At 39.2% G+C, this 13,126-nt stretch overlaps 2 protein-coding genes across 2 annotated transcripts in view; one reads left to right on the top strand and one right to left on the bottom strand.

Moving 5' to 3' along the window:
- The window catches only part of TXNDC16 (thioredoxin domain containing 16), a 111,758-nt gene extending 99,050 nt beyond the window's left edge, over positions 1 to 12,708 (bottom strand). Inside the window, exons 1-4 of the mRNA XM_011999722.1 lie at positions 12,440 to 12,708; positions 4,431 to 4,540; positions 3,565 to 3,801; positions 2,562 to 2,644 (exon numbers count right to left, since the gene is read on the bottom strand). Coding sequence (XP_011855112.1) covers positions 2,562 to 2,644; positions 3,565 to 3,742 — 261 coding nt within the window. The 5' untranslated portion in view covers positions 3,743 to 3,801; positions 4,431 to 4,540; positions 12,440 to 12,708. The remainder of the gene's footprint in view (positions 1 to 2,561; positions 2,645 to 3,564; positions 3,802 to 4,430; positions 4,541 to 12,439) is intronic.
- GPR137C (G protein-coupled receptor 137C) overlaps positions 10,700 to 13,126 on the top strand; it is a 109,457-nt gene continuing 107,030 nt past the window's right edge. Inside the window, exons 1-2 of the mRNA XM_011999767.1 lie at positions 10,700 to 10,713; positions 12,610 to 13,098. Of these exons, the coding sequence (XP_011855157.1) occupies positions 10,700 to 10,713; positions 12,610 to 13,098 (503 nt within the window). The remainder of the gene's footprint in view (positions 10,714 to 12,609; positions 13,099 to 13,126) is intronic.

Below are 13,126 nucleotides of genomic sequence, written 5' to 3'. Positions count from 1 at the left end.
CATTTTAGAGAGGAAATCAAGGAAGGCTTCTCTGAAAAGGTGACATTTGCACAAAGAACTGAAGAAATGGAGTAATGCATACAAATACACAAGTAAGTAAAAGAGATGAGTTCTAAGCAGAGGGGAAAATATCTGCAAAGGCCCTGTGGTAACAGTACCTCCAGCAGGTTCAACTAACAGAAAGATGACCACTATGTAATAAGAACGAACTGAACAAAGTGGTGGGTCAGAAAATGAGATCGGCGACAAAGCCAGTGTCCACCATACTCAAAAGTTTCTATTTGATCATAATTGCAATGAAAGGACTTTCGCAGCATGGTAGTGATGTATCCTGACACATCTGGCTACATATGGAGAAAAGTCTGTCACGGGACAAAGTGAAGGAAGAAAGGCCAATTATTAGGAGGCTGTTGTGGTTTCCCCAATGAGAAGAGATGGCAGGAAGAAGTAAAAATGAAGGTACAGGAAGTGGTCAGATTTGAAAAGTTCTCATAGTAGAACCAAGTAGTAGATGGATTACTTATCAGAGAAAAATCAAGGATGACAGAGCTTTTTGTTTAAAATCTACTTTGATACACTAGATTTCTTTTGGTTATCACTTGTATAATATATCTTTTTTTTCCCCTTCATTTACTTTGAAGATTTCTGAAGCCTTTATTTTGGATGCATTTCTAAATAGCAATGGTTAGGGAAACAAGAAGGAGAATTAAACACTACAGCTTGTTTCAGGTCAAATTTTGTACTTTACATTTTTTTCTGATTTGTGTGCTATAATTGTTCACATATTCAAGTGCATGAGATAACCCAGAGAAAGGCACTATTTCTGAATTCAATCTTACGGAACAAGTAGGTGGTAACCAGGTAGAAAAGGAAGGACACATTTAGGCAAGACACACAGCTCTAAATAGCATACAGCTTTCTTGGGTTATTGTATCCAGCTTGACATTCATTGTCTTGACTAGAATATGTAGTCCATTTATATTTTAGCATATTCTTCATCCTACCTCTTGCAATCTTAACTTCTGAAAACAATCTTAAATGCTGCTTTTTGTGAAATCTTTCCCAATACCATCTGTGACTTTCCACCTCAAAAATCAAATATGGGCTTTCTTCCCTTTAAACTTCAATAGGCTAGGCACGGTGGCTCACGCCTGTAATCCCAGCACTTTGGGAGGCTGAGGCAGGAAGATCACCTGAAGTCAGAAGTTCGAGACCAGCCTGACCAATATGGTGAAACCCCATTTCTACTAAAACTACAAAAATTAGCCAGGCATGGTGGCATGTGCCTGTAATCCCAACTACTCGGGAAGCTGAGACAGGTGAATTGCTTGAACCCAGGAGGAGGAGGTTGTAGTGAGCCAAGATCGCACCACTGTACTCCAGCCTGGGTGACAGAGCGAGACTCCGTCTCAAAAAACAGAAAAAAAAACTTCTATGGCACTTTATTTGTATCTCTCCTATTACAATGATCATAGTTATTCTATTTAATAACTAGCATTCTATTCCAGTTACTATATGCATAGTTATTTAGTGACAGTCTACCAACTAAACAGTATGATTATCCCTGTTGAGTTTCCTACCAACCTACTGCTTCATTTCTAAGTTTCAATTTAAAATTTTATTCAGAGATCCTTGGAGATGATTGCCATTATCACTCTACAGTGAAATCAGTTGTTCAAAGTTAATTGAGATCTCTACACATACAGAATTGCCACATTTAAAAAATAGGTACTTTTTAAGGTATACAGCCAATGTTGGTTAACGTTTCTGTGCTGTCTGCCCTGGGAACTCTAGCTGCAGAGACCAAGAGTGACAATAGCCATCTCTTAGAAGAGGAAGGCTAATGAACTAAGAAAAAATGTACTCAGAAAGTCAGGTAGACATTAACCTGAAAGAATTTAGTATCACTGGGTTACCTCTCATTCAGGTGTCTGATGTATAAATTCTAAGTTTAAATTAAATAAAAGGCTTACGTATCTATGTAATCCATGATGCATGTGGAAATTTTCTATAATACTCTATAGCAAGTTTGAACATTTTTTGAGAAAACAATTAAATATGTAATGTTGAGTTGTTATAACTTTGTTCTAAAAATAAATGCGAAAAAGTGAAACACAAACCATTATAAAGAGTTATAAGAATAGAAAAAAAACTATCCAATTACCTCCATTTTAAATGTTACTGCAGTTTGTGTAATAAAAATTTAAAAACAGTTGAATTTTGGCTACCTATTACGAAATATTCTTTAGGCAAAACAAAACAGAACAAAAACCTAACTATAGGTTTGAGAAATGATACCACAGGCCCAATAGAATGGTTTACAACATAAAGTTAAATTCTAAGCTAAAAATTTTTAAACAGCTTTTTGTCCCCTCTATATGTAGTATATTATACAATAATCTGAAACTATTATTCTGTGCTGCTGTTTATTCTTCTGGAAAAAATATATTTCCACTTTGGAAAAAGATATGAAACGGAAGTATTTTAAGATATTCAGTCTTAAGCCATAAAGTTGTAAGATGTTTGTCACTAATATTTTAGTAACATAAATATCTTTCTACCTTGGCAACTGAAATTCCATAGTCCTGCAATGGTCTAACAGCCTCATTCAGTTCTTCAAGAAACACAGATGTTCTTGGGGAATCTAAAATAATAAATGTTTCATGAATGTTTATGAATTGCCCCTTAAAAATGAATTTTAAAATCTGCAAACACGGAATAATTTGTCCAACTAGCATACAACAATAATTAATTAAACATATCTCATTACATATTCTCACACCCTTATTCTACTATTGCCTCATTATTCTTACTTCTAATGTTTTTATCATGATGTATTTTAACTTTGTAAATGGACCTTAAACACTTACTAAAACAAGAATATGATGTTTCATTTGAACCTAACATTTGGCATTTTTCCTCCAAATTTAATACCATATACCCAACACACATGTACACATATAAAAACTTTCCAAATGATTTTAAAATACCATTTTCGAATCACAATTATAATAAGGGAGCCAACAGAAACGTGTACTCACTTCACTTATTAATTCCAAGAATAGTATTTTTAAGACATGAAGACTTGAATTGGACTATCAAAAAATTGTTATGTTCAATAGTTATATTAGTTAATTCAGTACAATTAACAATACAGCTAAAGCAGGGTATTAAAGTATTACATTTAAAGTTTTTAAAAACTTAAAACACATGCTAAAAACATGAGAAAGTATTCTTTCAGATGTTATGTTAGTAGCTAATTCTTACCTTGTATTTACTATGAACTAAGCATATAAGTAAAATCATTTAATCCTCACAACAAACTTATAAAGTACTGTTTCTTGTGAACAGATGATGAAAGAAAAACACAGAGAAGCTAAGTGACTTAACCAAGGTCACACGACAGGCCAAGTGGCAGGAGCCGGATTCAAATCCAGTCAGGATTATAGTAACAGCTGTATAGCACATATTATTAATCTTAACAGTAATCTCCCACTGTGCTTATTGATTAAATAGCAATTAAAAACATCACAAGAATCATATTAGAATTTTAAAAATACTTACCAGCTTGACAAAAATAAGCTAAAGAGGCTTTTCCTGGTTGCAATGTACTAAAATATTTCTGAGGACTCAGTTCTAGTAAAGAGTCTACTGTTGGCATGTAAAAACTGCACATTATGACAAAAGAGATCCCAACTCTAAAGACACTGAAGCCAGAAGACATCATGAGCTGCAGCTGCATATGAGTGGAAGATTTTTGACTGCTTTTTCACTGCTGTGTTCTGTTTCCTAAGACAACACCTGGCACAGAGAAGGTATTCAATGAGGGTTTGTTGAACAAATTTGTTAAATGAATGAATGGAATAAAATCTGCAAAAAGAAAGTTGTCATTAGTCACATCATTTGATTTTGCTAGTACCTTATCGTAAAAATTTGAGGGGGGACAATATGTAACAACACTGACTTGATAATATTATTGATTTTTGATACTTACAAAAGATACCAAAGCTATCTAGAAAATGCTTAATTTAGTAGAGTATTTAGTTAAGCTAATTGTCATTTTCAAGGGTTCTAAAATTAATTCTCAAACATTAATCAATCCATTTTTAATTGGGCATTTTGTTTTTATCTATAGTTGATTATGAGAAATAATCAAGTAATTATTTAATACCATTTAGATGGGAGTCAGACATCCAAAATATGCCTAATATGTTTACTTTTACTTTAAATCCCATAGAAGAAACCTATTAAAACAACGGAAGAACATTCCTTCCAAATATACATAATTTGTAATGCCTAACCCTTAGATTTCTTTATACTGCTTAAAAATTTAAATATCTTTTTCAACTCATACTTTAATTCAACTCTATGTTCTGAAATCAAATTTGTTCTAGACATCTTCCTCTTATCTTCTTTCTTGGTGTACTTACTTCCATGCTGTCCTCTGTATCTGCTGTTAATTCTCTTTGTTTTCTATTTTGTTACTTTCAAATTTTTCTTGAACAACTTCAGGAAGTTTTCTACTGATGATCTATGTTATCTACATTTAAAAGAAGAAAGTTTAGAAAGAATAGTATAATATAAAAACAGCCACAGCTATAGGTGAAAATTTTGTGTTAGAATTTTTAAAATTTCAAACAGGACCCATCTCTTTCAAATGTAAGCTCACTATCTCAAAATAGGCAATAGGAAAAAACAGCAAAAGATTATTTCTATATGCTCCCAAAGATAGAATTTTTCAGCAAAGAAAAAAAGATAAAGAATTTGAAATGTATGAAAAATCATATTCAATTGAGTATTTCCTCTGCTCATTCAATATTATCAATAAGCATATAGTATCTCTCCCTAATAAGCCGGTGTTCCTCAAAAAAAAAAAAAATGAAGCAATTACTCATTGGTTATTTCCTAATAATTCTGTTCATCAGAGATAGTACATATCAGTGAAAAAATTTGCCATCAATTTTTAATGAGTCAAGAGTTCAAAAACTCAAAGGAAAATGACAAGCAAGAACTATAAGAGGTATATAAAAATGTAACTTTAATGACATAATTAAGGAATATCATTGCCATTAAAATTGATTATACATTATAACCATTTTAAACCAGCCTATTTTAAAGATACTTTATATTAATAGGGATGTTTTAAAATAGGTCATCCACTATTTTCTTCATATTCTGGAGAAAATGAAGGCATTTGTGAGGCTAAGGGAATAACTATATAACGTTCATTACTGTGTATGAAATAACTATAACCTAATTAAACTGTACAACACGAAAAGCACAGGTGAAAGATTTGAGTATAGAATATCATCTTACCTGGCCTCTAGGTTATAATTTAACTATTTTAACACTAAATTGGACACTAGTGTTAACACATTACTCTTTTCCCCTAGAATGTATTTTGTAGCACAAAAGGTCTAACCAGACAGCCAATGCTTAAATATTTTCCCGTATTTTCTATCTCGTTGGACAAACCAGATTATATATGTGAAAGTACTGTGCTTTTAATCAGTTAGAGACATTGGTGATTGTTCTAACATACGTTTAGAGTTAGGAACTCAGTAGTAATCTCTGTAGTTTGCTCCATCTATGGTAAGATTTGATTATTTTAAAAATTACTTAAAGCAAAGAATACCACATGGGTCAGCTAGAAGTAGAATTTATGTCTTCATAATGAAATAAATACTGAATAATGATTTAAGCAAAACCATAACAACTGTTGAGAGAGAGGGAAGATAGAAAATAAGGAAACATGCAGCTAGGGTGGGAAAACAAATGAAAAGAGAACTAAATTTTCAACTTTCACAAAACCAAAACCAAGTTTATTGAAAATAGGAAGGTCAATGCCAAAACAAACAGTGAGCAGTTAAAAGTAATTGGTTCTAAGGAAGAAGAAATGGAGGCAAGGGAGTTGGGGAAGGATATCTACCTTGTAGGGCCATGGAAGAGTAGACATTTCACATGCATGCAAAATAAAACGCATTTACTCAGAGACATGCAGTCCTTATATAAAGATCTTAACTAAAGGCAAGAGGATGTGGGTGGAGAAAGAGAGTATCAGCAAGAGCACAGTGAAAACAAAGATACAAAAGGTACTCAGTGACTTTTTTTTTTTTTTAACCTCCAGTAATTAGAAAAGGGAATGAAAAACAATACTTGGCCAGCCACAGTGGCTCATGCTTATAATCCCAGCGCTTTGGGAGGCCGAGGCAGGAAGATCACTTGAGCCCGGGAATTTAAGAGTAGCCTAGACAACATAAGAGACCCTGTCTCTATTAAAAGTAAGAAAAAAAAATTTGTCATGCATGGTGGCACACACCTGTAGTCCCAGCTACTCGGGAAGCTAAGATGGGAGGATCGTGATTGAGGCTGCAGTGAGCCATGATCACGCCACTGCACCCCAGCCTGGGTGAAAGAGGAAGATCCTGTCTAAAAAAACAAAACAACAACAACAACAACAACAATTAATACCACAAAAATCTAGGTATCAAAACCAAGTGATGAGTACCTTTGGAGAAATGTGGCCGTATTATCTTGGTGTGACAGTCCATTAGTATAGTTCTAGTTCTCCTTGCAGTTACTGATTACACTGAAGCTCCCTCCATCCCCCACCTCTGGGGAAGTTAGTTAAGACCACCAGATGACTTACTGTGGCCAAGAAAATGTGAGCAAAAGTGACATCTGTCTCTTTTGGGCAACAGTTTCGGCAGGTAGTGTTAATAAGGCCAGGCTTTACTGTCTTCTGTTGCAGTCAAGAGAAATGCCCGAATGGTGCCTATTCTATGAGCATAAGCATAACAGAGAACTCCTAGCTAATGTGTAATAAGCATGTGACAGAGGAAGAAATAAACCTTGTTGTTTTGTCACTGAGATGGCAGGGGCTATTATAGCAACATAAACTATTTTCTCTTAACCTGTATATAAACTAGAAGTGAGATGCCACCTTGACAAAGACTCCAAAACACTGGGTTAGGGGTCAAGCAGTATAGAAACTGTTCTAGGCCTACTCAAGGAAACATTTATCAGAGACTGGAGCTCAGCAAGTGACCCATATTAACAAGTTTGATAAAACTGTCACTACAATAGTTTGGAGGTGACATGTACCTGATTAACTTACAATGAATATGTACCTAGGTTCCTGTGGCTAATGAACTTATTTATAGCCCTAAAAGAAGAGGTTGGAAGATAGATTAGTACTGTGTGATGGTAGCTGTTGGTGGTGTTTAACCAGGTATTAAAAGAAAAATACTCAGAGAAGAACTGCCATCCAAAAGACTAGATGTTTAAGACTTAAAACAATTCTTAGGCGCCCACCGGAACATGGTCACAAAGCAAACTGACAAAACTGCTCAGACACAGAAAGAGGCCAAATGCTCCAAAGCCAATTTCAGATGTGGCCAAGAATAATAAAAATAGAAGAACCTCACACAGGGCAAAGCCAAGGACCACGGAGAACTATGCTGTAGGGCATGTGAAGAGTAAGAACGATTTGTTACTGGTCTAAAATAATGACATAAATACAGAAATGGAGTGTAAATGTTTAGGACATTTTATAGCAATTTCACACAGTAATTTTATGTTTATTGAATCTAGTAATTTTTAAATTGGGCTTGAAATTTGATATTCTTTATTTCATTTTTCCTGTAATTCATTTCTATTGTGTTAGATAGGAGTGTTGTTGTTGTTGTTTCAACTGGCACAGAGAACTCAGGGAACAGAACTAGAGCCCTAGCAACATTTGTCCAGAGAGATTTCAACTGTAGATTGCTACAATCTAGAATCTGGTGTGTGTTTTCCATTCTTCCTCTCTCCAAACAGGAACACTTATAGTTCTCTCTCCCAACACTGTCTTATGTATTCAACAGGGGCTGGCAGACAGATAACTTCTATCTAGACCAGTAAAGAGGTGACCACTGCTGGGCATTACTCAGGGATCCTGAACTTCAGGCTTCACATAGTGAAGATGGTAATTCTGAATTACCTCCACCAGGAAAAGCCAAGGAAGAACTACATGTACAAAGGAAAGCATTTGTTGACAAGAGAGAATGTTCAAATGTTTCTAGTTCTCTGCACGTTAAAATTATACCTCTCACTTCCTTGAGTTAGGTATGGCCATGACTTGGCCAATGAAATGTGCAAGGTGACATGTACTTCTGGAAGCTTTTAAGAGTCAGTATACGTGTGCAATGAATCACAACACACTTTCCCTCTGCCATGATCACTGATAACACTCAAAATTAGGCCTTCTCTGTCAGCCCAAGTCCCAGAAAGAGAACACCATGGGGAAAAGCTCCCAGCTGATCCAATATAAAATAAACTATTATGTGACAGTTACTACGGGACTGAATGAAGGGGGAACAAAGGCAGAAATGAAAATAAAGACAAAATAATCTGTTTTAAAGAAGGGGTCAGGAGGCTCCTTGCTTCTAGTGAATAAGGGCCTTGAGCTTCCACAACCCTTCATATTTACTGGGTAGCAAGAACAGGGAGCAGCAGGTAAAGGTTGGTCAGCTGCTTGATTTATCACAGGTTCACATGATTGCTAACAGGCTTCAGATGTTCCTGCAGATAATCACAAGAAGCACTGCGCCTGGGGCATGACTGGCCTCAGCCTTCTTCTGGGCGGCAGATGCAGTGTGTCAGTTTGCCAACAACCTGCTTCATGAGAACAGTTTGCTGTTCGCCTCCAGTGGTATACTGAGTTGGTTACAACCCCCATTCTTTCTACCTCCAACACTATTAGGCTGGACGTGGTGGCTCACACCTGTAATCCCAGCATTTTGGGAGGCTGAGACAGGTGGATTACCTGAGGTCAGGAGTTCAAGACCAGTCTGACCAACATAGTGAAACCCTACTAAAAAGTACAAAAGAATTAGCCAGGCTTGGTGTCAGGTGCCTGTAATCCCAGCTACTCAGGAGGCTGAGGCAGGAGAATCGCTTAAACCCAGGAAGGGGAGGTTGCCATAAGCCGAGATTGCACCATTGCACTCCAGCCTGGGCAACAAGAGTGAAACTCCATCTCAGGAAAAAAACAAAATAAACTATGATTTTAAACTCCTAATGTTTTGGGGTTGTTTCCACAGTATAACCCAGTCTAGCACTATTAATAGACCTAGTCTTAGTAATGGGTAAAAGGATTATGACTTGAACATAAGACGACTCTTTAAAATGCAATTTGACTATTATCACAACAGATGCCAATACTAAGAGACAGGAAAAGTCACAGGTAAATGTTTTCCATAGCATGTTTGCCAATACTACCAATATACCTCCCAACTACATGTAGACTTTGAGCCTTTGGGCTGGAAGAGGCCCTCAATTCTTCAGTACAATGGTCCTGCTAGCATGGATCAGAGTTGGCATGTAAGATGTAACTTTTGTCTCATCCCTAAAGAAGTATGTTTGCACAGCTCATTTAAATAATAGAAAGAATGAGTGACATGTAACTAAAGACTAATACAAGAGGGTAACCCCACTGTAAGAATGGCTCCGTGAGACAATAGTAGAAAAAGGGCTAAAGCATGCACATAAAATGTTAAAGGCGATAAAAGCGTGCTTTGTTCAGCAACCGAATGTTAAGCTCCAAAGGACATCAAGAAGGAAGTACTTCAAGAGAAAATGCTAGACTTCTTGTTAGTAAGGAGACAGTATAAGGATTTGCCTTTGTGTTCCTGAGGCAGGTAGAATAGGTGGTAGCCCTCGTTAGCCCCACCAATCCCATTTTGGTATAGGGTACCATATGCAATAGTAATTGACAAACAGTTCTGCTTTTTTTTTTTTTTTTGAGACAGTCTTGCTCTGTCACCCAGGCTGAAGTGTAGTGGTGCAATCTCCACTCACTGCAAGCTCCGCCTGCCCAGTTCACGCCATTCTCCGGTCTCAGCCTCCCGAGTAGCTTGGAGTATAAGCGCCCACCACCACGCCCTGTTAATTTTTTGTATTTTTAGTAGAGACAAGGTTTCACCGTGTTAGCCAGGGTGGTCTTGATCTCCTGACCTCATGATCTGCCCGCCTCGGCCTCCCAAAGTGCTGGGATTACAGGCGTGAGCCACCGTGCCCGACCCAAACAGTTCTGCTTTTAAATGGTTGAAAGACTACTATGCTAGGGTCATCTGTCCTCTCAGAACAACAATATTAAATCTTTATGCATTTGGACACATTTAAATTTTAGAATAACTGACACCAAGCTTTTCTAGGAAACCCTTGGTTAGTTCCCCCTTTATAGGCCTAATATTCCCTTATGATTAACCATAAAATTAATGGCTTTCCCTCTCAGAAAAGAAGGAAATTAACAACTATAACTATTAAATAAATTGTATCAACATCTGTGGCCATCATACTCAGGAAAAAGACACACTTCCTATTTTGCAACAAATGGAGCATATAATGCTTACAAAGTTCACGCCTAAGAACATTCTGTCTGAAGTCAGCTTGCTTAGTTTAATGCTGCTACTGGAGAACAGAACCTGCTCACTGAACCAGCCTCAAATAAAATGTTGATTAGATCTCAACACAGTTTATCATTTCAGATCCAAGGAGGCAATAAAAGGGGTCAACATCTCTCCCCTTTAGAGCCTTTTCAAAGCAGTTGGGAGAAAAATCCTCTACCTGCACCCCCACCCCACAACTCTATACACACACTCCCATCCTCCAAAAAAGAAGAAAGGAGGAGGCTATCCAGATTTGCTTTTACTGACACATGGCAGGTGGCAGGTAAGTCTCACAGACAAAGACCTAAAATTAGTATAGGTACCATCCAGATGTTTACTATCACTTTGAGCAGAGAATACAGGAGAAAAACACTTTTATAGTAAAAGTCTATTGATGACTTGAAATGTGCACATCAATGATTATGGAAGATGCAAATAGGCCATGGCAGAGAATATGCGGTGCCCTTGATTTTGACAAGTGCCTAAAACCACACAACTCTGATTTTATGCTTAAATGCTTAAGCACATTACTGCAATCAATTACATCACTGCTGTCATGAGCATCCTGTCTCCTATTTGAAGAGACTTGTGTCCTGCCCTAACCACATTCTCTAAAAACACATGAGATGAAGTTCTTACGTTCCAATAAACAAAATCCTGCTCCAAAGCACAGACGTTGGATTAGGCCTATTAACTTCTTAGAGCAAGCCGTACCCTCTCATACACTGCACTCTCTACCTGCTCAGCTGAACGTTTCATCTGAGGGATGTCTAGGTAACAGTGCCGGGCCTGTACATCTACTACTACAGTTTGTCAGCAAACCTCTAAGGAACTCGAACCACACTAGTATCTGGTACCTGGACAAACGACTATCCCAGACTCTACAAAATAGACTTTAAAGTTCCCTGTGGAATATTTAGCTAGGAAAAAAAGAGAGCACCACTCTTCTTGGGCAAAGCATACGACAAAGGCCAGCCTGGACAATACAGTGAAACCTCGTCTCTCCCAAAAAAAAAAAAAAAAAAAAAAAAAAAAGCCGGGCATGGTGGCGCCAGTACCTGTAGTCCCAGTTACTTGGGAGGCTGAGGTGGGAGGATTGCTTGTGCCCAGGAGGTGGAGGTTTGCAGTGAACTGTCTCTACAGCTTGGGTGACAGAGCGAGACCCTGCACGAAAAAAGAAAAACAAAAAAGCACAGGACAAAGGATGGTGAGGTAAGGAAAGCTGGGTCTTGGTTGCTCCAATAGACGTGGCAATGTCTTTCACAAGGATATTGAATTCGTAATGTGCTGTATATTCTAAAGAAAACAAATTATTTCCTCTTAATTTTGCACTACTTGCTAATTTTATTCCCAAATAGGAAAAAAAAAAATCAACAACTATGTGCCGGCCTAATATACATTAGTCTATGTGATTATTCCTCGCTTCTTTACAGCAGTAACATAGCATGTATTTTCTCTCTCAGCCTCAGGAATAGCGCCACCATCTACCATACACAGGTCCAAGGGCTTCAATACATGTGGAATTTAAACAGTACAGAATATTCTACTTCCTCTCCAGGCAATCATCAGACTTACAAGTCAGTTTCTGCCTTTTTCCCAAAACTGAAGCCCAGAGCATTTTCCCAAATTCTACGTTTGAAAGAACGAGCTTCCCCCTGCTCACAGATCGCTTCAACATCCATCTGACACTACTATTACTCCTCCTTAAGAGACATATCCCTTGGGAGGGAAGTGTCTTTCACTTAAGAGCTCCAGTTCTCCCCGTTGCCCCTTTCCATCCCCTTGACCCACAAAGGGCTCCGGTGTTTCCCGCCGTTCATACAGCTAAAACAGAAGGTAAAACGCCCTCAGGAGGCTCCAGGTGAGGCCCTTCAGTGCCCCAGAGGCGGGTGTCCTAAGTCAGACTCCGGAGCTCTGCAGTGCAGCCCTGGCTACAAAAAGCCGCTTCGTCTGAATCCCTGGGTCTGCAGGCAGAGCCCACAGCCTGAAGGACCGGCGCTGCCACCTACCTGCCCGGGACCTGCGGACGGGGACCTGGGCCGTTCCTGAGGCCGCGCGGCCAACAGTTCCCGCCGCCACGCGACGGAGTAGGAGGCAGAAGGCCGGGCCGTGCCAGACTAGCCGGGTAGCCTGGAATCACTTCGCCAACCTGCGAAGGCGTAGCACCGCTCCTTCCCAGCCTGCGGCCGCCACCGACTCGACAGAGTCGGCCTCCGGGACAAAAAACAACCTGCGAAGCTCCTCCTTCTCCTCGTGCTCCCTACGTGAGGCATTCTCTAACCAATGGGAAGCGCGGTGGGCGGAGCGAGAGTGACAGACGATTACAGAGTCCTCCCGCCGGCGCGAACGGGCGGTGCAGTAGCAGGTCCAATCAGCAGCGTGGGTGGGAAGTACAGGGGAGGGAGAAAGTAGGAAAATTAAGCCCCCAATCATATTTCGGGACCCTCGAGCGACGGGTACGGCGGCCCGTGGCCTTCCGAGCACGGCGCTCAGGGGGCGTGCCTGGCCGGGCCAATCGGCGCGAGCCCACAGTGCGGAGCGAGCGCCTCAAATGCTCGGGTTTCTCAGCTGATTGTCTCCAGCCGAGAGTTGTTTTTTGCAGCTACGGAGCCCAGCCGCAGCAGGAGGAGCCGAGACCCCCGAGGGGTGGGGGGAAAGAGGAGGCGGGGTCGGGGGGAGCCGCGGCTGCTCTGCGC

This window comes from Mandrillus leucophaeus, unplaced genomic scaffold (genome assembly GCF_000951045.1).
Source record: "Mandrillus leucophaeus isolate KB7577 unplaced genomic scaffold, Mleu.le_1.0 Scaffold60, whole genome shotgun sequence".
Classification (NCBI taxonomy): domain Eukaryota; kingdom Metazoa; phylum Chordata; class Mammalia; order Primates; family Cercopithecidae; genus Mandrillus; species Mandrillus leucophaeus.
The sequence above is the reverse complement of the archived record's forward strand: the minus strand, read 5'-3'. Positions and strand labels throughout refer to the sequence as shown.